Source organism: Haemorhous mexicanus, chromosome 15 (assembly GCF_027477595.1).
Source record: "Haemorhous mexicanus isolate bHaeMex1 chromosome 15, bHaeMex1.pri, whole genome shotgun sequence".
Lineage (NCBI taxonomy): Eukaryota > Metazoa > Chordata > Aves > Passeriformes > Fringillidae > Haemorhous > Haemorhous mexicanus.
In genome coordinates this window covers 347517-375340 of record NC_082355.1, presented here as the reverse complement: position 1 = coordinate 375340, position 27824 = coordinate 347517, and the positions used below count along the sequence as shown (strand labels likewise).

The 27824-nt window shown below is 45.2% G+C and overlaps 1 protein-coding gene across 5 annotated transcripts; it reads left to right on the top strand.

The window, feature by feature from the left end:
- Positions 1–27824, top strand: TCERG1 (transcription elongation regulator 1). 5 transcript variants are annotated; one of them, XM_059860548.1, is made up of 21 exons: positions 1–96; positions 905–1130; positions 2133–2285; positions 2400–2637; positions 5143–5385; positions 8984–9046; positions 10266–10463; positions 11686–11801; positions 12903–12988; positions 13282–13442; positions 14207–14273; positions 15257–15392; positions 16185–16274; positions 16972–17090; positions 19021–19171; positions 23245–23409; positions 24120–24302; positions 24856–25035; positions 25898–25981; positions 26238–26338; positions 26672–27824. In XM_059860548.1, the coding sequence occupies exons 1-21, from the start codon at positions 23–25 to the stop codon at positions 26871–26873; spliced, it is 3036 nt and encodes a 1011-aa protein (XP_059716531.1). In that variant the 5' UTR covers positions 1–22; the 3' UTR covers positions 26874–27824. The 5 variants fall into 5 exon arrangements, with proteins under 5 accessions (XP_059716531.1, XP_059716529.1, XP_059716533.1 ...); XM_059860546.1 differs by having other exon boundaries at positions 12900–12988; XM_059860550.1 differs by lacking the exon at positions 5143–5385 and having other exon boundaries at positions 12900–12988.

The window sequence follows — 27824 nt, the reverse complement described above, 5'->3', positions numbered from 1 at the left end:
AGTGCGCGCGACGGTGGCGGCCATGGCGGAGCGGGGCGGCGGCGGCGACGGGGAGGCGGCGGCAGCGGCGGGCGATCGCTTCGGCACCGACCTCCGGTACGGCGGGCCGGGCCGGGGCGGGGCTGGGCTGCGCTGCCGCGCGGGAACGGGTGCGGCGGGGAGGGCCGGCGGGAGCTCTCCCGCCTCCATTCCCGGCCCCGCGTGCGGCGGGACGGGCCCTGTTCCCGCTCGCCGGGCCGGGGCCGCTCCCGGGCGGGACCCGGTGAAGCGCGGACAGGCCGTGTCCTGGCGTGGTCCACTGTCGGATAACCTTGGGTTTTTTCGGGTTTGTTCCTCATGCGCCCGTGGTCCCGCAGTGCATCCAGGGGCGGGTGAAGCTGCCCCGCGCCCCGGGGGAGCCGCTCCGAAGCCGTTCTGCCGGCTCCTGAAGGCCGACGCTCTCCGAGAGCCCGTGCGAGGGCCGGGCGGCTCAGCGCGGGCGCAGCCGTGCTCGGGCCAGGCCCCGCCTGCAGGGACACCCGAGCCCCCGGCAGCCCCTGGCAGTCCCGGCCCCGCCGGGCACGGGTGGCTGTGGCGGCTCGGGACGCGCCGGCAGCAGGAGCCGGAGCACCGGCTGTGCTCGGGGAGCTCCGGCAGAGAAGGAAAGATGCGCTACCAGTGGCTGCATTCCCCATCCCAGCTCTGGGTATCCATTAACATGAGGGGAAATTCACAGTGAGGACTGATTACCCTGAATTGTGTAGCAGAAGAACATCCTGAGACAGTTGCACGGTTGGCTTTGCCCACTCGAACGTGCATGCTGTGCTCTGCTGTTGGTGCTGCCCGGGTTTGCCCGGTGCCTGTCCCGGCGGGTTTCCTCCCCGACAGCAGCAGTGACCCGTGTTCCCCGTGCCTCTCTCCCCAGGATGGCTCAGCAGCAGGCGCTGCGGTTCCGCGGCCCCGCGCCGCCCCCCAGCGCGGTGCTGCGGGGCCCCCCGCCCCTCCTGCGGCCGCCCCCGCCCTTCGGGATGATGCGGGGCCCTCCTCCGCCGCCCCGGCCCCCCTTCGGCCGGCCCCCCTTCGACCCTAGCATGCCCCCGATGCCGCCGCCAGGGGGGATCCCCCCGCCCATGGGGCCTCCACACCTACAGGTAAGGAATTCTCCTGGGCTGGTTAAGTGGGATTTAGGGATTTTTCGTTTGTTTTCACGCATGGAAGTGTCCAGCTCTGGGCCCCTCAGTTTCAGGAAGCACATGGAGGTCTGGAGCGTGTCCAGAGAAGGGCAGTAAAGCTGGTGGAGAGTCGAGAGCACAAGTCTGATGAGAGCAGCTGCAGCGTCTAGGGGGGGCTCAGCCTGGACAAAAGGAGGCTCTGGGTGATGCTGGAGTTCCCATCCCTGGAGGTGCCCAGGGAACAGTGGGACATGGCACTCTGTGCTCTAGGCTGGGTGACAAGGTGGGGATTGGGCACTCGATGGGCTGGGAGCTCTTTTCCAATGTAATTGATTCTGTGATTGTGTGGAAATAGTATGAGAATGGACATTGAAATGGGTGAAGGAAGCAGCAAGGCAAGATGAGAACACAGGGCTCAGGTGTGGTGTCATACATCACTGCATACCTGTGGTGTGCAAATGTAGCTTCTGCTCAGTCCCTCTGCTGCTAAACTGATGGATGGTTTGAGGTCTTGTGTCTGATTTTCTGAGGCCTGAACAGTTTGCAAGGGACAGCACCTTTGTGAATGATAAATGGATTGTTTTAATTGCCTTGTGCTATTATTAATTGCTTTGTGGGGGTGCCTTCCCGTTAGGGCAGTGTGAGTGCTGTGTGGGCTGTGGGCAGGCTGAGGAGGTGAATGGTACCACGTGCCACTATGGATTAAATTCACTATTTTAATTGCAGTTTGGAGAACCAAGCAGAGCTACTGTGGATCCCAGGCCTGGCTGTGGGTGTCTCCTGTGTTTGATTTCCACCCAGGGTGTGCTGCTGCTCCCAGCTGTCACGCAGGCTGTGAGCTCTGCAGCTCCTCAGCAGCACCAGGGCTCGGGGTGACACTCAGAGCTCAAGTGATGGGGACAATTAGGGCAGCTAAGGAAAACTGCTTGACATTACATTGTTGTTATCATTATCATCATTATTGTTATTATATGCCTTTAGAGACCACCATTTATGCCTCCTCCCATGGGTAGCATGCCACCACCTCCTGGTATGATGTTCCCTCCAGGAATGCCGCCGGTCTCTGCGCCGGGAACACCAGCAATGCCCCCAGCCGAGGAGATCTGGGTAGAGAACAAAACTCCGGACGGGAAGGTGAGATGGGTGCTGTGGGTGCTGTGCTGTGAGCCCTGGGCACTCTGGCTGGGTTGGGGTGCCCAGAGGCCCTGTCCTGAGGTGAGCTGCAGGTGACGGGGCCGCTCTCCCCAGGTCTATTTCTACAACGCACGCACGCGCGAGTCGGCGTGGAGCAAGCCGGACGGGGTCAAGGTCATCCAGCAGTCAGAGCTGACACCCATGCTGGCAGCCCAGGCCCAGGCCGTGGGGGCCTCCACCCCCACCACCAGCAGCCCTGCATCTGCAGCATCTCCATCCACCTCCTCCAGCACGCAGTCCTCCAGCACCTCCACCACCACCACGGCAACCTCAGTGTCCCAGACCAACTCCAGTGAGTACCTGGGGGTGTCTCGGCCTCGCAGTGGGGGGAGCTGGTGGTGGGGTTGCTGCATGGGGGATTGCTGCAGCAAAGCATGGGGATTCAGGACAAAGTTGTTTCAGCATGGAGTGTGAATTTAAAGTACAGTGTTTAGTCCAGAAGAACCTTGCATGCAAACTTTTTTCTCCCCAGTCTCAAAGAATTCTTCCAGGTCTTTGTATAATTTTCTTCTGCTGTTATCACATCATCTCAGAGCTATTACACATCTATTTCCTTTTGACTGTAGATAGAGCTAAATTGTTTTTAAAAGTGTTTGACAAGAAATGTTGATCTGAGGTAGGAGTTTAGTTGTAGCAATTTCCTCATTTTCTCCATGGCATCTGTTTCTGTAGGTTGGGTCTCAGAGCTGCTGCTCTGTGAGCATTGGTTGATTACAGAATAGAGTTTCTTTGTTGTATTGCTTTTATTAGCATTACTCCTCTGCCTAAGCCTTCTCAGTTCCTATTTTCTAGAGTTCCACAAAGAGGAAAAAGAAAGTCCTTGGAGCCATTTTTGTTCATTTGTGATCTTTGAATGATAGTCTGGAGATTACTGCTGCTTCCATGGACTGAGCCTTTGCTTGTAGGGGTTTTCCAAGTAAGGAAAGGGGACTGAATTGATGCAGCATGCACATAAATGCATGGCTGTGCACACACCAGCGTGGTTTGCACTGCCCTTTGGTACATGTGTGCAGCCCAGGTGCCTCAGTGCATGTGGGTCGAAGTGTGTAAGTACTGTGGGTCTGTTTGCTGTGAGTGTGTCAGCAGCAGACAGTGAGCGAGGTCAGTCCCTGTGCCCAGAGCCAGGTGTGCAGCGCAAGGAGCAGCTCAGAGAGTGTCCTGTCTTGGGTGCAGGGCTACAGACAGACAGCATTGGTGCTGAGCAGGAATCTGGCACTGGGACATTGGGCATTGTAGCTGCACTGGCTCAGAGGTGTGCCCTGAGCCAGGCCAGAGAGGGGCAGGAGGTGAACTGTTCCAGTCCTGCTGTGGGGTAGAGTTGCATTCTCTGGAATTCTTTTTCCTGGAAAAAGGCATCTTTTTCCTGTAACGGGTGAGACAAGTCAACTAACTCACCATTTAACCCAGACTTCAGTGTCTGTGTGTAAAAGGGAGTCAAGTTTAGGTAACCCTTCAATTCTGCTTTCGTTAAGGCTGGAGGGAGGACACGTCACTAGAGCAGCAGAGAACTTGTATTGGTGTTAATTTGCTGTGTTGAGTAACAAGTCAGGTGGGAGGTCAGTGTCAGCTCCTGGCCCAGTGGCAGGCTGGGGAGAGCTAGTCATACTTTGGGAGCAGCACTTCATGCACCTTCTCTGTGAGGTTGAATTTCCTAATGTTGAATGCTGACAATCTGTTCCACTTCTACTTGTTCTATCTGCTAAACTTTGTCTTTGCTTTCAAGAACTGTTACTGTTGGTGTCTGTGCCTAGGTGATGAAATTTTATAATTTAAAATAATTTTATAACTCTTAGACTTGGCTTTAAAAAAACCAAAACCCTGGGACTTCTGGCTGAGCTTCATTCTTGCCTTGTACTGATTTGACCTAGGTCTTACAAATCACATACTGACTGTCTGCTCTGTTTCCCTAAATGTTAGGCACTGCTAAGAACTTTCACCCTTTCTGAAATGCTTATCAAAAGATCAAAAATCTTTATTTAAATATGCTAACACTGGTATGTTGTTTGGAATGTTTCTGATAGTAATAGAAAATGCACAGTGTACCTATTGGAATATGGCTGTAAATTGGTGTGGTTTCTTTATTTTTTTTTACTTTTTCCTTTCATGTCTGCGCCAAATCTTACAGAGTGAGTTTACAAGTTTAAGCAGACTTGTCTCAAGTTCCTGTTGGCCTGTGCTGTGAGACTGTTTGCTCCCAATTAAAACAATTTGAAATTGAAACCAATCATGCTGCAAGGATTATAAAACTGGGTGCCAGTTGTGTGTTTTCCTGCTGGGAGGCACTGAAGACTAAGAAAGCTCTTGCAGCTCTTGAGGAAAAGTATTTTCCTTCTCCTTGCTTATTTACACATTTTTATTGATATTTTCCTGCTCTGGGGGCGCAGCCCAGCATAGTTTAAGGCAGACTGCTGTCATGCACGTGCTGCTGCTGTTAAAAGCAGAACCTGTTCACGTAACACGAGGATAGCCTGTTGCCACTGGAAACTTGCTGTAATGTTCAGTTTCTGTGAACAGAATAGAACCTCATTTCAGCCTGTGTTTGTCCTTTAATACAGCCCTGCTTCTGCTGTGGAGACATGTTAAGTGTAAAGAATGGGAGAAATTGAAATTGGAAATTGGCTTTCTTTGTGAATATTTAAAGTTCCAGAGAAGGCAAAGTATTTTTTGTCCAGGAGCATCTCCCTGCTGGTTATATCTGAGCATACCTGCTATGTACAGGGAAACAGAGCGCCAGTATGTTTGCAGCAATATATTGCAGTGTCTAAGATACAAGGTGTTCTTTGTGTTTTTTTATCAGCACCTACCACACAAGACCAGACCCCGAGTTCGGGTGTTTCAGTTGCCACACCATCAGTCAGTGTTTCAACCTCTGCTCCTTCTGCTACACCTGTGCAGACTGTACCCCAGCCAGTCCCACAGACATTGCCTCCTGCAGTTCCTCATGCAGTACCTCAACCAACTGCAGCAATTCCTGCTTTTCCACCAGTAATGGTACCTCCATTTCGTGTCCCCCTTCCTGGCATGCCTATTCCACTTCCAGGTAAATTGGCAAACTGTAATTGTCTTGTCTGCTACATGTCCATGTTGTCAGTTGTTTGCACTCATGTGTCCACTGTGTACAGAACTTGCCTGGATCCTCTCCTCAGAGTATCTCTGAAAGAATTCAGGGTTAGCAGACAGACTTTTTAATTAACAAAGAACATATATTTTTGAGCACTATATTTTACTAATTGCAATACTGCTTTAATTTTTTTCTACTTACTTTATTTAGACCTGAAGTCTTGTGCATAAATATTCACTAGGACATGGATGAGCAGGAAGAATTACCGTGGAAATCATGACCCCAGTGATATCAGGTGTTCCCAGTTCACTTAGGCTGCAGCCATTGGGTAGGATGCTGAGTGTTGAGGTGTGACCTGAGGACTGAGGATAATGAGGCCTTTAGGGTGGCAGCATGTTGTTACTTGCAGGCTTATATATTAAATAATTAAATTACATTATATTTAAATTATATTTATATATTAAAGAACATAGAGAAGGAATCTTAGATGGTAGCACACTTCTTCTGGATATATCATGGCTTCTTCAATTTTTATGAAATATTTAAATACCTAAGGAAGGAATTTTAGTGGCAAAATGTTGGACTCGCAGCCTGTAGTTGTTGCAGAGGCCTCCCGGGAGATCACTAATGACACTCAGCACTTACTCACCACGTTTCATTTGCATGGATACTGTTGAGTTCCTGTTCTGATACAAAATTGATGTGTTTCAGTGCACGGTGGCACTAAGCATACACCAGGAACTGATGATTTTTTGTTGCAGAGGGAGGTAGGAGGCTGCAGTTGTATTTGATCCAACTTAGTTTCAGATTTAAAAAGACAAAAGATGCAGCTCTGAGCAGCATCTTCATGTTTCTGACTCTACAAGCTGAGTGAGGTGACTTTGCTGCTGTCCTCCTAATGCAGCCAGCCAGTGGATGTGGAGGGAGGCCTTCACCTCCCCACTGAATTGCATGGATGAAAAGTGACCCTTCAGAGCACTCCTTTGATGAGAGAAAAAAGCCTGAAAGCAGTTAAAGTGCTGACTGGAAGAGAGCACCAGCTTTTAGCTGCCTCTGCTTTTAGAATAGTCTTCTAAATAACTGGGCAAAGCCACTTTAATCTGTATTGGCCTGAAAAGGAAATTGCAGTGTAGTTCTCTTTGGTTTAAACCAGGAAACAAGTACTATTCTGAGTATGATATTTGAGGCTGAGCAACAAATGAATAAAGAGTACGAGAAAGAAGTCTGTTTATTGGTGAGGTTTGCAGGAATAATAAAAAGAGTTAAGCCTTAGAGATGATCAGCTGGGTGCTCTCAACTGCCATTTCTAACCTTGTCAGCAAGGCACCAGCATGGAATAAAGGGCCCTTACACACTGTGAGGGACGTGATCCACACAAGAGTGAGCTGTGGGGTAAAATGGGATGGTCAGGACAGTGTAGAACTGTGCCAGTGGAAATGGAGATCCTGGGTGTATGCCCAGGTTGGGCTTTATTGTGAGCTCTCAATCAGAATGCTTTGGGTGGAGTGCAGTGCAGTGCAAACACACAGTAGGAACATCAATCTCCTGAAACTCATTTTTGAAAATGATTTTTTTCAGAACTTCCCTGGTAAGAGGTGTTTGCTCTGACCAGTTTTTCCTGTGAGCTGGGCTGCACGTGGAACCCGTAGCATGTAGGAAGGACACCTGGCAGCAAAGTGCTGCTTCCAGTAGTGGGTCTGATTTGTCAGTTTGCTTAGTTACAGAAATGAAATCTGTCAGCTTCTTTCAGCTAATTCTGACTTGAATTGGTTGGGATGGTTTCTAAGCACTGTAAAAGAAAAGGAAAACTGTAAAATATTTTACAATTACAAGAAACAGAAGAGAAGTCAAATTACTTCAAGACAGTATCAGGTGAAGTCAGAAGGTCGTATGAAGGTTAGGGTCTAGATGTTTGGGGCTTTCAGCACCAGGTATGATATCAGCCAGAGGATTTGAAATCACAGGGTCAGAGCTGAACAATACCAATGTCAGGTGATTTCAAAGTTAATCTTTGTGTTAAACTGTAGTAAGAAGGAATAATGGAAGAGTTTGTTAGTGATATCTCATAATCTCAGATCTTAAAAAGTAAGTCTGCTTTCTCTCAATTCCTATGTTTTAAGTCAGTTTCATGTTTGGGAATGACCTTGGCAGCAGAAACAGCTTGGGTGTTTGCTCAGTCTAATCTGTGCTGCAGCATCCCTAACTCCAGCGATCCCCAGACAGTGTAATTTGTACTGACTCACGTTGGAGACATGCTGCAACTTCCTTCACAAAACGAATTTTCAGGTCCATTGTCAAGTATATAACATGACCACCCTTCCAGTTTAGACAAACACTTCAATCAGTGCTGTTTGAGTCAATGTTTTCATGTCTCAATTCAATACTTATTTTAAAAATAAAACTAGTTGCAATTCTCTCATTGAAATTATTTTTAGAAAACATTACAATTCTGTCTTCTCACAAATTTATTTTCAAATAAATTGGCAGTATTTATGTATGCTTTGCATACTAGATCTCTAATGACCAAATCCAGAAACTTCTTTGGTTTAAACAGGGGTTTAATTTCACTTTCCACTGGAGCATTTCCCACCTCACATGATGCATTTGAACTTTTGAAGGGAAGTGTTTCAGTTTCTGAGCATCCAGACTGGACCAGCCAGAGAGCACTTCTACAGTTGCCTTCTACACCCAAAATGGAGGTTTTGGAAATGCATTCCCCTCAGCCTTGTCTGATTTCCCACTGATTTTGATCTGATCAAAGAGGATGAGCTGCTTGCCTTTTTGTGCTTTTTTGCATCATTTCTTACTCAGCTGGAGAGCTGGAGAGCAGACCAGTGCATGGTGCCACCTCTTCAGGGCGAGTTTTGGCTTTTAAAGCATTTTCAGCTCATGCCATTCTTGATAATGAAAAATAAAGAAAATGCCCCTGACCTAGTGCAGCTCTGTGTACCTCTGTCTGCAGCTTCATTGCTTTGATTTCTTTTATCCCCTCTTTCACCTCCAGCCTTGCTGCAGTGACCCTCCTACCCTCAGCTTTCCTTCTGGGTTGCACTTGGCTGTCCACCCTGCCCTGCTGTGCTGCTCTGACTAGTTCAGACCTGTCCTTCTGCCCTTACTCTGCTCTCTAACTGCAGCAGCAGACTGGGAGCCTCAAAGCTTGTTTTGTGCTGCTGCTGCTCCCCACAGGTCTGTCCCAGCAGAGGCTGCCTGTGGAAGCAGCCCCATAGTGGGATATTTTCTTGTGGTGCTGCCCTACAAGGGGAGCTGCATTCCCCCATGGATGAACTTAAACCCCTGAGTCTTCACTGAAATACATTTTTTCTTTTTAATGACATCCCAATAACTTGCTAAGCAGCTGGTTTAACATAGGCAGAGACTGTTGCTGCAGGTTAAAATTAGTTTTATATTTGATCTGGCATAAAACCTTGAAGCAAAAGTAATTCACATTTTCTTGCTGGAAGGCTTCTTCTCTGCCAGCTGCAAATGGCATTCCAAATTGTGGCAGGAAGTCCGTAGCAGCCCGTGGTAGCTGACGTCCCATGGCAGCTTTCCAACATGCTTCCTATCCGTTTTGCAGGTGTAGCAATGATGCAAATAGTCAGCTGCCCGTATGTAAAGACAGTCGCTACCACCAAGACCGGTAATTTCCAAACCCATCCTAGTTCGTTTTGTCTGTAAGTTGGCATGGTAGTGAATGTGGTTGTTTCTTTTATTTCTTTATTTGCTTCCCCACTTCAATGATTACATATACTTTATTTTCAAAACCAGTATAAATGAGATATCGTATTTGGTCAGGAGGTAACTTCCCCAAATAACTGTTAGTGTCAGCTTATTCTGTACCCAAACTCCCGTAGTTTTCTGTAACCATTGAGTTCTGTGACTCTCATGCCCATACTTAGTTCCTAGTTTCTTGTGTGGATTTTTGTTTTCCTGCTCCACATGTGCAGTGGCTGGCTGTGCTCGCATGTTGTGCGTGTCTGTGTGTCTGAGTGTGAACTTTCATATTTCAGTTGTGGATTTATGAATACTCAGTCGCTGAGAACACGTTATGGCAGTGTGTAATGTGTGATTTCTGTTATTTAAAATGAGACTTTCTCAGTGTTAATGGCTCAAATGTATGATCTTGAAGTTCCAGTCCTATCCAATTGGTTGTTCTAGAACTTGTCATTCCAAATCTGTTCATTATCCTCAGTTTGTTGGGATGAGTGGAGGGATAATAGGACACTGCAGCATTCTGGCTTTCTTTGGATATTTACTTGCCATTTTGCTTTAGGATTTCAATAAAATGTTTTTTTCCAATCAGTTTGCAGTATTAAACAAACCCAACAATCTGATACTGTTTCATTCTCATCAGGTTTTATCCAAGGCTATGAATTAATGCCAGTATTTAAGATTTATCAGAGTTCTGTTCTATGTTCTATGGCTCAAATTCAATCCACTCTTGCCTTTTTTAAGAGCGATAGGAATATCTTGCACAATGGCAGCATAATTAAGCTGTGGAGTAGACTTAACCCCAATTATTTGCTGCAGGCATCTGATAAAGACTTTTCTAATAAATAGAGAACCTAATTTTAAAATAGTAGAATAAATGTCTAAAAGCTAACAAGCTTTGTGCTTTGCAGAATTAAACAAATTAATTAAAATCCACTTTGCCTGGGAGTGGGCATTACTGATTGCAGAACACAGGAAAGAGATTGGTAACAATGCCTTGCTTTCCAATGTAACTTTGAAAACAATCCCTCTGTTTCTTTCTCTGGGTTGGATATCTGTGAGTTAGGTCAGTAAGGTGCTGGGTGTTGGTGCTTAGGCCCTGCATTGCCACTCACTGTCCTCTCTCCTTGTTGCTTTTCCCTGCCCAGGAGTGCTGCCGGGCATGGCCCCCCCCATCGTGCCCATGATCCACCCGCAGGTGGCCATCGCCGCCTCCCCTGCCACGCTGGCCGGAGCCGCCGTCTCCGAGTGGACAGAGTACAAGACAGCCGATGGGAAGACCTACTACTACAACAACAGGACTCTGGAGTCCACATGGGAAAAACCCCAAGAACTGAAGGAGAAAGGTACTTTGGGTCTTTTACCACAGCTGTGTAGGGGGAGCGTGGCTCAGACCATCAGTGGTTGTGTTGGAAAGTGCGAGCGGGTGTATTTCTACCCCTGGTCTCCCTTGAGAATACTTTGAAGTTCTGATTGTAAGGATCCATGTGAGTTGGTCTTCAGTCTGAAAGTTGCAGCGTGTTTCCCACTGTACTGTAAGAGTCTTTGGTTCTAGAGTTGCTCCCAAATCTTGTGCCTAGGCCAGTGCATGTTCCTGTGCCAGCAGAAAGTGAGTACCTCCCCTGCACACATGTTGGAGAAGGTTCCAGTTGCAGGCAGAAAGTGAGGGGAATTGAGGGGAAAAGTCACTCATACTAAGGGCTGTAGACCAGGACAAAATGAAGATCATTGTGTTGAATTTCAGATCTTGAAAAACTAAATATATAAATAGATTTGGAGTATGAAGTGAAATGATGTCACCTCCCCCTGTCCACATCTCTGCATTGTGTTCTTGTAAATGTACGTTAGATCCATGGGCGGATACAATTGCTCTTGTATCATAAATAAGGAGGAAGGGGCAAAAGTCCTGTGGCTCTTACTCAGTTCATAAAGTGTTTTAAGAAAGCAAATCCAAACAGTTGTGCCTTTTATTGTCTCCTGAATTTTTAGTTACAAGAAGTCTTTGTTTACACAGATGCAGGACACACTGTTGGTTCAATTAATGCCCATCTTCCTAATGAATCAGGTTAAATAACAGGTCTTTTTACTGAGATGAAAGTATCTGAGACAGCAAATACTAATTTTGCTGAGAGAAGATTATATGTTTTATACTTTTTGTAAATTAAAAAATTGTGTGCAGAGAAATCCCCAGGTGGATCTGCATTGATTTTTATTTGTTTTTGTCTGCAACATTCAAAATGTGAAAGTGGTCTTCAGTGTTGCCCTCTTGGTTGAGAATTATTATTGGTTTAGCATTTCTGTTAGTACCCTTTAGTCAGCCTTTTAGTATAATAGCTGCATCACAATATTTCATTTTCCAGTACCAAGTAGTATCTTGGCACAGGAGATAACTACAACTTCATAAGCAGACGCTGTAAAGCCCAAGAGAGACAAAAAGTGGTGAGAATATATTGAAAAGAAGCTTTAGGTTGGTATTGTATTTGGAAAATTATACCGATAAAAAGAAATTTGTTATGGTTTTATAGTGGTTTCTAAATAATACTCAAGAAGACTCTTACCTTTTTTTAGAAAAAATGGAGGAGAAGGTCAAAGAGCCAATTAAAGAACCCTCGGAGGAGCCTTTACCTATGGAGACAGAAGAAGAAGAGTCTAAAGAAGAACCTATAAAAGAACTGATAAAGGAGGTAAAGGACCTTGAACCCAAAAGCCAGTCTGAATTCTCACATCCCTCAGCTGTATCTGCATCTTAGCCCAGGCGGGTTGTCAGGAGCCATGGTTACTAATTCAAGTTCTTAAATTCCTGAGGGGGTTTGAAAGCCTCCATTTTTGGATTCAGATCTTTCTTTCTTTTGTTAACTTTTTTACATAAGCAAAAAAGAACATTCAGAAAAAACATACATAATATGTCAGTTAAGAAGTTAAAGCATGGCACAGAGGTTAGCTTATTACACAGATGTGGTGTTCTCTGACTGACTTTATGGAACTCAGAAAATGGAACTTGTCCTGAATGTTTGAAGTATTTAATATTTAATAGTTTTCTTCTCTATTTCTTTGCTTCATTATTTTTAGCAGTTTGACACAAAGCTCACATGTTCACCCTGTGCTCTAACTGCTAAGTTTAGGCTGTTAGGAGCACGTGTCCTAGAAAGGGCTGTAGTGTTTCCAGTAAACAGAAGTAACTTTTCCTCTTGGAGGCATATTGCTGTGCTAAGCAACGTAGTTTTTGAGGATGCTAAGAGGTGTTTAAATAAAAATTAAAACTTTTATCCTGATTTCTGTGAACTTCAAGGTAGTTTAATGGGCAAAACCACAGAATTCAGTTACTGGGTTTTGCTGCCACTCAGCCCTGTTTATTTCTTAGGTAGTTACCAGTTTGTTGATTTCTGCTACAGAGATTATTTCAGGTTTTCACTGTTTCCTACTGTGCGTCTCATTATCAAACAAACTAATTTTATGAATAAATGAAATTTCCTTTGTCAGAAAATGCACCCTTACACCTGTATCCAGGCCTGCCTAGATTTCCAGGATTTATACAGATCTAGGAAAGTATTTAAGTAAGGTTTTGTCAAAGCCAAAAGTTAATTAAATGCTTCGAGGTTTTGGAATTTAGATTTTTGGAATAGCAGCTGCTGTTGCAATTCCAGGGCTTCTGTTCTAGGCATGGATGAAGTGTCATTGTGAGCTGCTTGTCAGCATGGTTTCAGTAAAACAAGTTTGTTACTGTGTAATAAATAATTAGCCAGCTGTCATTGCCTGATCTTCAAACCTGTTTTTTCCTTGAGGAGCCAAAAGAGGAAGAAATGACAGAGGAAGAGAAGGCAGCTCAGAAGGCCAAGCCAGTGGCCACCACCCCCATTCCAGGCACCCCGTGGTAGGTAGCTGCTGCTATGGGACTGGCAGGGCTGTTGCTGGGGAGTTAGAACAGGTGACTGTGTGGAGAGCGTGTACTTAGTGTGCTGTGTTTCTGATATCCCAGTTCCAAATTCCAATCACTGTATTTTCAAATCTGGCAGCAGAGAAAGGCATCAGTTCAGGGTCGGAGCTGGGCAGTCGGAGTGTCTGGCAGTTGTGCAGTCAGTGGAAGCTGGGTCTGTGCTGCAGGCTGTGAGCATGCAGCAGGTCCCCCGTGGGTGAGGGTAATCCAAGCCTTGCTCCCCATCCCAGGTGTGTGGTGTGGACTGGTGACGAGCGGGTGTTCTTCTACAACCCCACCACACGGCTGTCCATGTGGGACCGGCCCGACGACCTCATCGGAAGAGCTGATGTGGACAAAATCATTCAAGAACCTCCTCACAAAAAGGGAATGGACGAAGGAAAAAAACTTAGTAAGAGCAATCTTATTGCCTTCTTAGGAAGTGTAAATACAACCTAATACTTTGCTTTCCAAAGCTTGTAACGTTTCAATAAGTGACAGAAATGTAGGGGCCTACTGAAAAGGTGTATAAATGTGAAAGGCAGATTGTGGAGTCTTTTGGGGAAAAGATAGCCCGTTGAAGAAAGTAGATACTAACAAGGTTAATTGTTTTGCTAAATGCCAACAGGTTGAAAAACCCCACAGTTTTTACTGACTAAAAAAAGGGATTGTGTTTTTTATAAGAAAGAGATCAGAAAAGACTGATCATACTGTACAGATGGGCTCTCACAGAAGAGGAGTTAACTTTGAGATCATCAGTTGGAAAAGAATTTGGAAATAGCTGCTGAGAGAGACAACATTCAAAAGGCTGCTGAGATGAGATTTCTCTCTGGCCTGAGTTCTAGGAAATGGTCCTGGGATGACATGTTGGCTTTGTAGTTGGAGGAGAGCAAAGTACAGGTGATCAGGTAGATCCAAGTGCTTCGTTAGACTGTTAAGCCGGAGTTGTTTTCCCTAAAAATAAGAGCTCAATGTTTGTCATTTTAAATTTCAAGCTGGCTAAAGTCCACTGGTCCTGTCCCCAAATTCCCACAGCGTTCCTCTGGCAGTGACTGAGAGCCACGTGTCTTCTCCCTTTGTCAGAACACAATTGCTGCACATGTTGTCCTTGGTTTGTGCATGAGCTTTCACTCATAAGTATAAAAATTTTCAGCAATATACTGAAATCTGTTACAGTTAGAGAAGAGCATGAAGCTGCAGAGGAAGCAAACGAAGATGAGCCTATTAAAATAAAAAAGCGCAAGTAAGTTTTTGCTTTTTCAATACCAAGTGATCCGTGTGGTAAAATAACTGAAATTTGTTACTTGGGCCATGTATGTTGTGTCCAGTGGAGTATAATTGGAATGGAGAGGGTTAGTGGAAAGAGTCATGAGCTTTCTGCTGCTCAGCAGATCAGGTATTTGCTGTTTTCCTGAGATAGCTGAAACCTGTGCAGAGAGTAAATAGCATATGTTTTGCAAGTAATTTGAAATGGAAATAAATGGTGTAAGTTGGTGAATCCAAAGACTATTTTGAGTGTAGTGTGTCTTAAATAGCTTGCTTCTGTTGTTTGTTAATTTCTGGACACAAGACTTTGTTGTCAAAATATCCTGCCACCTAGATTTTCATAGTGGTTCCTCTATTTTTACTCTGTTATGAATGCTTACAAGTTTGGCTTATGTCTTTTGCTCTGGTTTGCCTTTTGGAGATATGCATGCTGTTTTAAAAGTCATTTTACCATGTAATTTGTGGTTGTGTCATCTTAGTAAGGGCTGGGGGTTTGTCCGGGATGAAGTGCATTTGCTCTTAGTAAACCTAAATCAGCACACTTCTCCAGAAGCTTTTTAATAGGTGAGGTCTCACCTGTGTGTCAGCATTCTTGGTGTCATGACTGAGAGGTGTTCTCAACCTGCAAACTCCCTTAGTGCCTCATGGCCCAGAACAGAAGGTTAGAAAATTAGTGCTGTTGATGTAAAACCTGCTGCATGTCTGGTGAGACCTTTGAGTACAGCCAGACTGTGCTGATTGCTTTGAAGCCATCTGTTGGCACTGAAGTGACTTGGAATACCTTGGCTCCTGAGCTCTGGGTGTGAAACTATTCATGTCCACCTCTTAGAATGGCTTTCATGGATGGTAAGCCTGTTCTTCTGGTATGATCAGTGATATCTGCCCTCTCCTGATGTGGTTCAGGTTCTGACCTCTAGGGCTGGCATATTACTTCTCAACTTAGACTTTGTTCTTTTTCAGGAAAGATGATATCAAAGACATGGATTCTGAGAAGGAGGCTGCTATGGAGGCTGAGATTAAAGCTGCTCGAGAGAGAGCCATCGTCCCGCTGGAGGCTCGGATGAAGCAGTTCAAGGACATGCTGCTGGAAAGAGGGGTCAGCAGCCTGTGTGTGTGTGAGGAGAGAGGGAGGTTCAGATCAGAACTCTGTGTGTGTGTGAGGAGGGAGAGAGGGAGGCTCGTGCAGATCCTCCCGAGTTCTTGGCGAATTCCAAACCTGCGGCACTTTGTGTATGGAAACAATCTCATCCTTCCTCTGATCAATGAATGGTCTTGGACAAAACTCCACATTTCAAAGAAACTTACAATTACAGCAAAGATTTTGTAACTGAAATGACAGGGTCAAGACAGGTAATTTCCTCCCCTCCATCCCGTTTTTCCCCCAAATTAAGTAATTACATAAGTGGAAATTGCCATTGAAGATGACTAGGACACACAGAATGGACACATCCTTAATGTTTTTGGAAGTTTTCCTACTGAGAAAAGCAGCAACTTCCACTCTAGTCTGTACAGTCTTACCCTTAAATGGGAGACTTTTTGCTTTTAATAACTAAAGAAATGTACTTGATGCCAATTGATTTTGATAAATTAAACTAGTTGAATATAAATTTGGATAGTAGCTGAAAAATGGAAGTGGTTCCAGCTGCCTGTGGAACACAGCTTCTCAATGTACCATTTTATTTTTAATGTCACACAGCAGTAGTGTGTATTATCCTTTGGAAGTTTTCAGAGGAAATTGATGTTGAAACTTTCTATGACAGCCTCTGTCATCCATTAGTGGTGAGAGCTCCAGGATGAGTTTGGTTCCCTCTTTTCATCACATCAGTGTTTTCAAGGAAAACTGTACAACTTCTGTATAATTTGTATATTCATCTTCATTTAATTAAAGGTCTCTGCCTTTTCAACATGGGAGAAAGAGCTGCACAAGATCGTTTTTGATCCTCGTTACTTGCTGCTCAACCCAAAAGAAAGGAAACAGGTAAAAAAGTTAAATTCACTTCCCATCCAGACACAGCTACTACAGGTTTATCTGAATCCTCAGTCTTTGTTTCTGCAAACCTTTCAGACTAATTAGTGCTGCAAGGGATTTTTGTCATGATAGGGTTTGACTTGGACTGCAAGGGAAAGTGTTGATATTTGCTTTGTTTCCTGTGGTTGGAAGGTCTCATATTTTGACACAGTGGTCTACAGAGCACTGCTGAAACCTGAATGAAGTAGTGAGAGTCATCAGTATCTTGTCAAAGTATTGGCATAATAAGCAATCTAGCTATTTCTTTTAAAGTGTTTGGGGGGAATCTAAAGTGCATTTTTATTGTTCAGCAAGTTCTCACTTCAGCAGCTTTTCTTCAAGTGAATGTAGGGAAATGGAAAGCTTCAAGCACATGGGAAGTGTCTGAAACATGGGACCCCGGAAAATGTTAACTGGAATGTGTAAGGAGCTTCTTTCCAGGTCTCAGATGGTGTGTTAGGTACAGCACCCTGCATGTGCAGCAGCTTGGATCAATTCCATCTTGAAATGCAAAGTGTCTCTAAGATTTCTGCCTCCTCTGGGTTGATTCTGTGGTGAGAGGAAAGGAAACAAGAGATAAGGAAAGAAATGGGACTTTTCCTCCCTTATCCCTAGAGCTTCTGTGTGTCACTTGTGTATTTGCTGTGGGTGACTGGTGTTTCTCTAGGTGTTTGATCAGTATGTGAAAACCCGAGCAGAGGAAGAGCGCAAGGAGAAGAAAAATAAAATAATGCAGGCCAAGGAGGATTTCAAGAAAATGATGGAAGAAGCAAAGATTAATCCAAGGTAGGAGTTTCTTTGTGGTTCATGTGCATAATCTCTACTAGGATGCAGCGTTTTGGGTGGTATTGGGTTGATTAATCTTTTCAAAATGGCCAAAGAGGAGAAAAATCATGAGATATTGTTGAAATCTTCCTTTGTTTGCTTGTATTCACCTACTCCATAAAAAAATATAACTTGTGATTGACATATTTCAAGTTGAAATCCCCAGCATGCTCCCTGGATAGTGAGAACAGCCTCGGATGCACCACAAGTTTCTTTAATAACCGTGTTTCTTCTTAATAAGTCTTTGAGAAGTACTAGGGAGGTTTCTTGAGTTTGGAGGGGGCTGAAGGGATGTTTTTCTTGTTAGGAACGATGTCAATGATGATGTGATAAAATGTTCTGGTTACTTTAATAGAGCACTGATTACACCCCCGTCACATTCAGACCACTGGCAGCAGTAACAGCGAGGGGATGACAGTGAATGTACATTCAAGATTTCACTGCTGGCATAATTTGTTTCACAGCTTCCGCACATAGAGGTCATGAGATTCATGCTTATGTCACCAGATAAGCTCCAAACCGTCCTCTTTCAGCATCTCTTGGCTCATCTGGCATTAATTCTTCCTCAGTGAAATAACAGCTCATTTGTTTCACTTCAGCTCAGTTTTTTTCAGTGACTCATTTTGGAAATTTGGTGACGGTGCTGTGGTAACTTTTGAATTGCTTCAGAGCTGACTAATAACTCAGTAGTAGGCTGGAAGGCTGGAGGCATGAAAATGCCTTTAGAAACAGTTATGTTAGCTTTAATATCCTCGGCTTTCAGCCTATCTTCAGTATGTTGTGTTGGGACTGATTCTTTACCTGATTATGGGCTGGGGTGGGAAAGAGAATTCCAGCTGAAAATACTGTCTTGTTTAATCTTATCCTTTGTCTTCTGGTTTCAGTGTTTGTCTAAAGATATTGCTGTACTTCTGTGAGTGCCAGACTGGTTTTTAATCATCTATCTCAGTCCAACATGCTCAAGAGTTTGTGTTCCACTTCACTTGAGCAGCTCTTGTTCTTCAATCTAGCTGTACATTCACTTTCTAATCCTTTTGAATAAGCTACCAAATTCTCTTCTTGTTTCAATTTACCCTACAGCAACAGTAGGCTGGATTTTCCAAGTCTAATTATTTCCATGCTGTGATGAAAACATTCGTATGATTATAAGTGTCTCACGTATTCTTGGGGCCAGATTTGCATCAGAGCTTGGAAAAAGCACAGTAGTGATTTTTTTCCGAGGTAAGTGGCAGTAATGTACCTACTGCACAGGTTGGAATCTGGCCCTGGAGGTGAGAGAACGGTCAGGGAAACGCTGTGGGATGAGGGGTTGAAAGCCCAGTGTTGCTGCCTCTGCCCAGAGTGTTTGAAGGGGTTTCAGCCCTGGCTCTGCAGTGTGCACTGCAGGGGGAAGAGCTGGTACAGCCAGTGTTCTCTGGGGACTCCTGCCAAAGGCTGGCTTTCTTGGTGAACTCTTAGCATGGTTTGGCTGCAAGTGAATGCACCTGAGATTTTTGGTTTCACAGCTGTGAAATTCCTGGACAGACTGGTGGCTGAACTGCTAACCCACAGAAAAGAAGAGTTTTGTAGACAACTGAGATACTTTTTTTCGTTTCTTCTCCTTGGTTGCGCTGTAGTCTCTCTCTACACCTGCCCCTTCTGCAGGTGGCTGTATGTGAACAAACCAACCCACCCTTGTAAGTCTCTGACAAACACCTCTTGTGTGAGTGCTGACTCTTTTTATAGAGTTCATTGGTCCAGCAGCTCTGTAGTGAGACCATAGGATTTGCCTTTTGGGTTTTTGTCAGTTGTGCTCTGGCATGTATTGCAGCAGAGGAAATACCTCCCTGCTGAACCTGCCTCACAGCCCAGACAGCTCTGCCAAATGAGTTCACTTGCCATTTTGTTGCAGAACTACTTTTAGTGAATTTGCAGCCAAGCATGCTAAAGACTCGAGGTTCAAGGCAATTGAAAAGATGAAAGATCGAGAGGCCTTGTTTAATGAGTTTATCACAGCGGCAAGAAAGAAGGAGAAGGAAGACTCGAAGACCAGGGGAGAGAAGGTAAGGGGACTCTTGAGTTCCAGCAGTGTGAGTGGTGTGAGTGAGATGGGACAGAGCCAGTGCTTGGCTTCCCTGAGCCTTCCCCAAGACATGGGCCTGCACTTTCCTAGAGCTGTTACAGGCAAGCACTTCAGGAGTGTCCCCCTGGTCTTTCTGAACAATTTCAAGTTAGCAGTTTACTGACTTTTAGAATATTTAAAACTGAATTGTGTTTGCCTGTGAAGCTGAGTTTGCTTAAACAACACTGGTTTCTTTAATACACAAGCAGTAACATTATCTTTTTAACTGAAGTAATGCTTGATTTTTGTTCTTTTATTAAGTTCTTTCATCCTGATGCATGAAAAGGCAAAGGAGTCTCACCCTGTTTGGCTGGAACCTCTCTGTTCCCTCACATGGGGCAGGCAGGACTTGCAATTCCCTGAGGATAGTCTCTTCAAGTTCCCAACAGTTCCCTTTCCATCTCAAAGCAGGCACTTAGGGAGGGACTTTTTAAGCTTTGAATAAGTAGATCTTGTGTGTAAACTGCTGCTTATTAGATTTAAAAGTCAGCTTTTTAGAGATTAATGAACTCCCAGTGTCACCTGCCTGCACTGCCAGTGGTGGGGAGCAGCTCTTCCCTGTGGGGACGGGACTTCAGACAGGGCCACCAAAACCTGGGGTCACCAGAACCTGGGGCCACTTACTGCCACGTCCCTGTGTGTGTGAGAGTGGAGAAGCTCACCTCTGAAGGCCAGTCATTTTGGACATGTGCAAGTCTGCTGTTTTCATTACGTAGTGTGAAGTTATTGCAGGTTTCCCTACCTGGAATGCTTGCAGGAGAGAGAAATGCTGGGGGACAGGTCAGATTTGGGGACAGTTTCATTCTTTGAGAAGCTTTGCATAGTTTTAAAATCTGGGTGATCTGATACAATTTGATTCTGTACTTGATTTTCTCAAACATTGCCTTATTGCTACTGTTTTCCATAAATGATTGTGCTTTCAGAGGGGAACTGATTTAGTTCAAGACTAGATTTTACATACTGCAGTATGATTGTGAATATGGAATTTTAAAGCATTTTTGCAGCTTAACAGTGCGGTTGAAGACTTTAAAGAATGAATACTAGTTTTGTTGTTGCATGATTGTTCTAAAGTTGAAAAGTTAAAAGAAGAGATTGTATTTGTTTGCTTTAAATAATGTTTTTTTTTTCTCCAAAAGCCTTTTGTAACCATTTTATGTATTCTGTTTTATAACAAGTGGATAGACTTTACAGTTATGTGCTGTGCGGCCTGTCAATCAGTTCAGTCTGACAGCTGTCAATCACTGACACGCAAATATTATGGGATTCCCTAGTGAGGAAAGCATTGGTATCTCTGTGTGGTGACTTTAGCCTCCCGCAGTTCCGGTACTTTACATTTTTTTAGTTTTTTTCCTTGTGAAGTGATGAGACTTGTACCTGCAATGTGTTAACTGCCAAAAAAAAAGACTTCTAAATACACCTGAAATGTTTTCAGCCTTATTTTCCTTTGATTTTGAAAGTGCTTAAAAAGAAAATTTAAGGCATTTAACCTGAAGCTTTCTCAGTCTGTCCGAAATCTTTACTTAGGGAGAATCAACTTTACAGAAATCTTTAACGTAAGGGTTTTAGATTATATATACAATGTTTGAGTTTGCCTTACAAAGTTATGGCTTATGGGATGGGGATGGAGCAGCCAGCTTCTCCAATGGCTAATTTTATTCCTGTGCCTGATTTCAGTGAGTAAATCCTGTTTTCAGTGAGTAAATTCCATGCTATCCCATGCTTCTCAGATGGCAGAGAGGAGTAGTGGGGGGTTAAGGATATCAGGGTGCCCAAGCTGCTCCTTCTGCCCTGTCCCCAGGGTGAGCTGTGTGAGCTGTCCCAGGTGACACAGCCTGGCTGGCTGTTGGGCTGCAGGCGCCGTGCACCTCGTGCTGGTGGCTGTCCCCAGCCCAGAGCTCTGGTGACACTCTACTTGGCTGACTGAGTCCCTGTGTGCAGACACACGGAACTCACCATCCACAGCTGGCATCTCCAAGCGTTACTCCTTGGTGAGATTCTTCAGACCCAATTATTTGAGACATTTTTGTCTTCTTTTTAAAATTTAAAATGAGCTGCCAACGCCTGTGCTGTGTACAGGGCACCTGAGTGACGTGAACTCTGCTTTAGAGCCCCGAGGCCTGAAGTGCCATTGTTTTTCCCGGGAGGAACTGACTGTGCCCTCCTGTCTCCTGCCCACTTCTGAGCTGGCAAGGCTGCAGCTGGTTCCACTGGCAGCTGCACAGCTGGGCAGGAGCTCCAGAGGGATTCAGGGAGTGAGGGCTCTGTTGGCAGCCACGCAGCTGGGCATGGGTGCCCCTGGCAGCTCCTGCAGGAGCATCGTCCTGCAGCCCGTGGTGGTGGCCTCAGGTGAAGCTTTGTGTGGCAGCTGGTGCCACGGTGCTCCTCCTCTGGAATGCACACACAGGTGATTTGTGCAAGAGCTTGGGGATACCCTTACCTTAGAGACTTCTGTAGTAACAGCTGGGAACTGTTTGGTTTCTAACAAATATTTCAAATGCCATGACTTAGAAAGCTTCATATTTTTAAACTGCATGCATGTTTTATGATGTTTTGAAACAACATTCTTCATTTTAGAATGAATAAACAGTTTGTTTAGCATTTTGTTGAGCTCCTTTAAGATAAAGCAGTAGTGCTGTAGCTGTAGCACAACATCCCACTGGCACTAAGGGGCTGGTTTCTGATCTCTGCTTTACTGTCTTAGTCTTCTTTTGTATAGTAAGAAAGCCTATAGAGCCTTTTATGTTTATATGTTAATATTTTGAAGAACTAAAAGTATTGGTGGGCAAGGTTGCAGAATGTTGGTGCTGATCTTCATTCCGTTCTTGCATTCTGTAACTGAGCACGTTTTAGAGGAAAAGGATGTGCCAGGTCTCTGGCAAGCTGGAGCCTGCTCTGTCCATCTGCTCCCTTCCCTGAGGAACCTCAGTGTTCTGCAGCTAAACTGCTTCTCCTGGTTTCCCTTTTTTAAGGGATGGGGAGGGGAGATAAGTAGCAAGTCACAGCAGTCCTCCTCCTGGATTTGGGTTTTAATCGATGTGCCATGAAGCTGTGTTGGGTTTGTGGCCTGGCAGGGTGTGGGGTGCTGTGGAGGCAGAGCCCCTGGCCCTGGCCCCAGCGAGCGAGGCAGCCCAGCCCCTCGCCTCTGCTTTGGGGGGGAGGGCTGAAAGGCCAGCCAGCCTGCCAGGAGTGGAGGGTGACCCAAGAGCTAAAGTGCAGCAGGAGCTGGGAGACCATCCTCCCCAGAAATCAAGCTATCTAATAAAAGCACAGTAGTTGCCCTTACTGCTGCTGGTTCTGGGACTTTGGATGAAAACATGTTGCTAGTTGTATTGAAATAAAACCTGCTATGATCAGTCCTCTGCCAGCCCTTGCAGCAGCTGTTGCTACGGGCAGAAACGTGACATGCCATTTCCAACTGACAAAGTAGACTAAAACATTTTCTTTCAACTTTTATGTGAATGAGCATGTCCACCCTAAATATAATTTACTTAATTACCATATGTGGATAATTCTTTTTTGGTTAGATCCATCTTAAGACATCAGTCTTTGCTGGCAGATCCTAATTGTACATCTGAAGGATGAATCCATAAGCACCTGATTCCTCTAGAACCTTTTTTCAAGCTGCATGGCTTCTGGAGTACTGATAGGCAAAATGCTATTATCATGCAGCATCAGTAATTTGTTAATTTGACATAAATAAAAGCTAAAAAACAAGCTTAAATTGGAGTAAAATAATAAAGAGTGTATTGGTGGATCATTCTTTATAGAGTTCATCTTAGATGTAGCAGATCACCTAAATGTATCTGCTTTGGCAAAATTGTCTCAAGGAACAGTGAATTTGGGCTGCAGTTATGACTAAATTCAGAGTTTTGGTGATTGCTTTAAATTGCAATGGTATGTGATGTTAATGTGATCCCTCTGATGAAGGTAAGTTGACTCCTTTTGTCATAAGAGCAAACTGGAATTAAGGTGTCTTTCTCAAGTGTTGTCTTTCTGTTTCTGTCTGTATAACAGATCAAAATGGACTTCTTTGAGCTGCTGGCAAACCACCACCTGGATAGTCAGTCTCGCTGGAGCAAAGTGAAGGACAAAGTGGAGACTGACCCACGGTACAAGGCTGTGGACAGCTCCTCGCAGAGGGAGGACCTGTTCAAGCAGTACATCGAGAAAATAGCCAAGGTGGGCGGGGAGCACTGGGGGTGTGGCTGCAGGTGTGCTGAGGGCAGACTGGTCTGTGCTGAAGAGAATTCCATACCAGAGTTACTGCAGGAGTGCCCCAGAACAGCATCTTGGAACTTAGGAGTTCTGTCCTTGGTGGAATGTTTGTGGGATCTGTGTGCATGCACGCACACGATATCTGGGAGAAGTTATGCCTCAAAGATTCCTATGAAATCACTGGTGGTAAAAATGGCTGTAAAACTGCAGCAGATACAAACACCACATTGATTACTGCCTCCTAGGATGGGCTGCATTCCTTTGCTGTGATTTTCCCTGTCGGCTGAGCTTCCTTCAGGGATGTGTGTTCATACCCAGTTCCTTCAATGCTGCTCCTTTCTTAATCCAATATTCCTGCCTTTCTCTTCCAGGCAGTTAATGGTTGAGAATGTAAAACTGGGCCAACAAACAGTGATCCCCTTGGCCTCCCTTATTCAGAGTCTGTCACCGCACACAGCTCCTGGGAATAGTTGATCTGTGACCAAATTTGTCTCTTCCCCATGTTAACCCTGTAGTGTTTCAGCATGGTTCTTGAAGCAAAATCTTGTAATCCAGAGAACCCAAATCCCTTGCAAGTCTTTTGTTCTGAGCTGCCTTTGGTTTGATAGCCCTTTAATTCTCCTTCTAATGCGAAGTGTTGCTTTTGCTGAGAAAGGTCTGTTGCTGACTTTCAGAACTTAGATTCTGAGAAGGAGAAGGAGCTGGAGCGGCAGGCGCGCATCGAGGCGAGCCTGCGCGAGCGCGAGCGGGAGGTGCAGAAGGCGCGCTCGGAGCAGACCAAGGAGATCGACCGCGAGCGGGAGCAGCACAAGCGCGAGGAGGCCATCCAGAACTTCAAAGCTCTGCTCTCTGACATGGTGAGGCACTGACAGCTGCCTCGGCCCCTCAGGGCGGGCTGAGCTGCTGCGGGCTCCCTGTCAAAGCCTCTGGGCATTTGGAGTTCTGCTCCAAAGAGGTGAAATCCCACTAAGAGTTTTGCCCTGGTTGGAAGAGAAGGCATTTAGGGTTCTCATGCAGAGAGTGTTCTCCGGGCTGGAAACAGGGCTCTGGAATCACTGCAGAGCTCCTGGTGTCTCTGGAAGTAATGATCTCCAGGCTGCCTTTCCAAGCACACTGGTGAACACAGAGTGTTGCGCACAGAGCAGGAAGGAAAGGAGGGTGCTTGGATTTTCTGGTTTTGAGAATGCTCAGCCGGGTCAGTGGGACATCTCCATCTGTGCTGAACCAGTGCAGAGGGATTCCTTCTGCCGCTGCCTGTTCAGTGTTTGTGGGGAACCTGCTACAGTCTCTTCTTAAAAGCTGAGGGTTTCTCTTTTATTTTAACCTTAACTTCGAATGAGATGCAAAAATAAGCATTGTTATCAGTGAACTGTGGAAAAGCTGGTTTAAAACAAATCATCTTTGGCTCAGGTGCGTTCTTCAGATGTGTCCTGGTCTGACACCAGGAGGACTCTGCGCAAAGATCACCGCTGGGAGTCGGGGTCCCTGCTCGAGAGGGAGGAGAAGGAGAAGCTCTTTAATGAACACATTGAGGCACTTACCAAAAAGAAGAGGGAACATTTCAGGCAACTTCTGGATGAAACTTCAGCGGTGAGAGCTGTTGATGTTCAAATTGACAATCTTTGCAGCCCATTGCATTTTCTCATCTTCCGTTTTTCTGTCCCACAGTCTCATTGGTTTGGTTTTATTTCCAGGGCCTTTTTGCTTCATCACTCTCTTTTCTCCTTCATAACAAAATTTGTGCCTTATGTTTCCGTACCTGTTTATCTGGAGTTTTACTTTGATTGAACATACAGTTAATTTGCATATAAACTTCGAATCAGTGATCTTTTCATCTTATTTTTATTTCTTCAGTACTGGGTTATTTGATACTCTTCACTGTCTGGCTTCTTCAGCTATGCAAGGTGTTTTCCTTAATGGCCATCAGTGTGGTCTTACCCAGTTCACCTGTTCTGATGTTCTCCTGCTGAACCTGAACTTTTACTCTGCTCATGCTGTGGAATGCATCCCTGATTCTGTGCTTTGGGGTTTTAGTGAGGTTTCCTGTTTTTTAGTTCTGTGCCAGCTTCAGGCAGCTTTCATTTAACCTGGAGGTTTTAACCTGATTTTTAATGCATTAGTTATTTTAGTTTAGAGGCAAGTTTTCTGCAGGTAATTTTTAACACAATATACATAATTGTACTAGAAAAAGACTTTGGAAAGTAAATGATATTTGGAGGACCTTGATCTGAAAATGCCATCTCAAAATATGAAAGAAGAGTCGCTGTGTAAAATCAACTTGTTCTAAGAATAAAACTGTAATAGTATAAGTAATGAGAACCCAGCACTTAACAGCAAGTTCATCAGTGGACTTGGGATATATTTAAAGGCTTCAGAGGTTAGTAGTGTTTGCATTCCTTATTCTTAGAGTCTAATTTACTTTTAATTTAACTGTTTTTGCTTCTTTTGAAAGATAACCTTAACATCAACGTGGAAGGAAGTGAAAAAAATCATTAAAGAAGATCCAAGGTGCATTAAGTTCTCTTCGAGCGACAGGGTGAGTGGTTTGCATTGCTCTTGCCAACTTCCAGTCTGGTGCAGGGTACAGAGAAGTGACTTGGTGGCTGCTGCAGTGGGTTCACCTCTGTGTCAACACAGGTGTTAGTAGTTAAATACGATTTTTAAAAAATTAAAAATGCAGAAGATAAGGAAAAGTATAATTAACATGTAATTACTGCTGGTGTTCAGTGTGTTCAGTGGCAGGAAGTACTGGAGCTGCACCCAGTGATTCGTGTTTATCTTTGTTCTTTCAGAAAAAGCAGAGGGAGTTTGAGGAGTACATCCGAGACAAATACATCACTGCCAAAGCTGACTTCCGGACGCTGCTCAAAGAGACCAAATTCATCACTTACAGGTGGGGACTGCAGTGCTGGTGCAAGACTTTTGCGGCTTTTATTCTGCTTTGCCATCCAAACAGCAGCAAACTGATGTCTGTTTTTTCCTAGTTGATGTCTGTTATGAAGTCTTTAATGGTGCTTTATTAACAGAGCACAAGTGTAGGCAACGAGCCTGTGTGTTCTGTGCCCAGAGCACTGTTACGTGCCCGGTCCCACGCTGGTGTGACATCCCTCTTGCTCAGAGGATGGCCCAGTGCCTGCACCCTCCCCTGGCTGGCCTGTCGGTGGGGCCGTTCCCCGGCGCTCGCTGCCTCCACCCCGCTGCAGTGCTATTCTGCCCTTGCTTTCAGATCCAAAAAGCTGATCCAGGAGTCGGATCAGCACCTGAAGGACGTGGAGAAGATCCTGCAGAACGACAAGCGGTACCTGGTGCTGGACTGCGTGCCCGAGGAGCGGCGCAAGCTGATCGTGTCCTACGTGGACGACCTGGACCGGCGCGGGCCGCCCCCGCCGCCCACCGCCTCCGAGCCCACGCGCAGAACGACGAAATAGCCCCGGAAGGCTCCTCTTGCAGGGTCTCTGGTAAATCCAACGCTTGCATGAGCCATCTGTCAGGTTACACACATCCATTGCCGTGAATATAGTCAAACATCTGAGGAGCAGAGGCAGAAGCAGCTTTAGTGAACGTAGAATGATCTCTGGGGGAAAACCAACAACACAAACTCTCATTAAAGATATTTATGAGTTAATTGGAGCATGAGTGACAAATCCCAAGGTGTGGGCTGTCTGGTGACTGTGGGTCTCAGAGTGGTGTGTGTGTGTGTGAGGTGTGAGTCTGGTGGCTGGGGCTTTCCTCTCAGCAGTGTCCTACGTGTGAGCCCCAAGGGTGACGGGTTTGGGGTTTGAACGTGTCCCACACGTGTGCCACCAGCTGCCCAGGCAGGAGGAGGTGACACGCTTACACTGCTGATCACTGACAGCCCACTCTGGGAACACCAGGCCCAGTTCTCTGCTTCCACCCTTGGGAATGGAACTAAATCTGTTAGAGCTGAGTGGAGAGCAGGGACTTGGTGACCAAACCAGGTTTATTCACAGGCTGCTCTGTTCCTGTCCCCAGCCATCGATTTGCAGCAGTCAGGTTGCTCTGCCCCAGTGAAGTTCTGTCTAATGAGTTTTGCTCGAAGCTGGAAATCCCAGAGGTGACCGAGCAGGCCAGGACGGTTGTATAAACACATTTTTATTTACGATAAAGTGATCTTTACATACTTCTGGATTAGACTGTGCATACCCCCTCTGGGCAATTCTTGTAAACTATACTCCTGTTTTGAATGTTAAACTTGTGTTTCTAAAGTTTAATTTTGAAATGTTGGGATTGTTCAGTTTATGTATTTGAACTACAATAAACCAACCCTTTTTATATATGGATTGTACAGGCCTAATCCCGATTTGTGTTGGATTTTGTTGGACTTGTGAATTTCTGAGTAAAGCAAATGACTGAAGTGA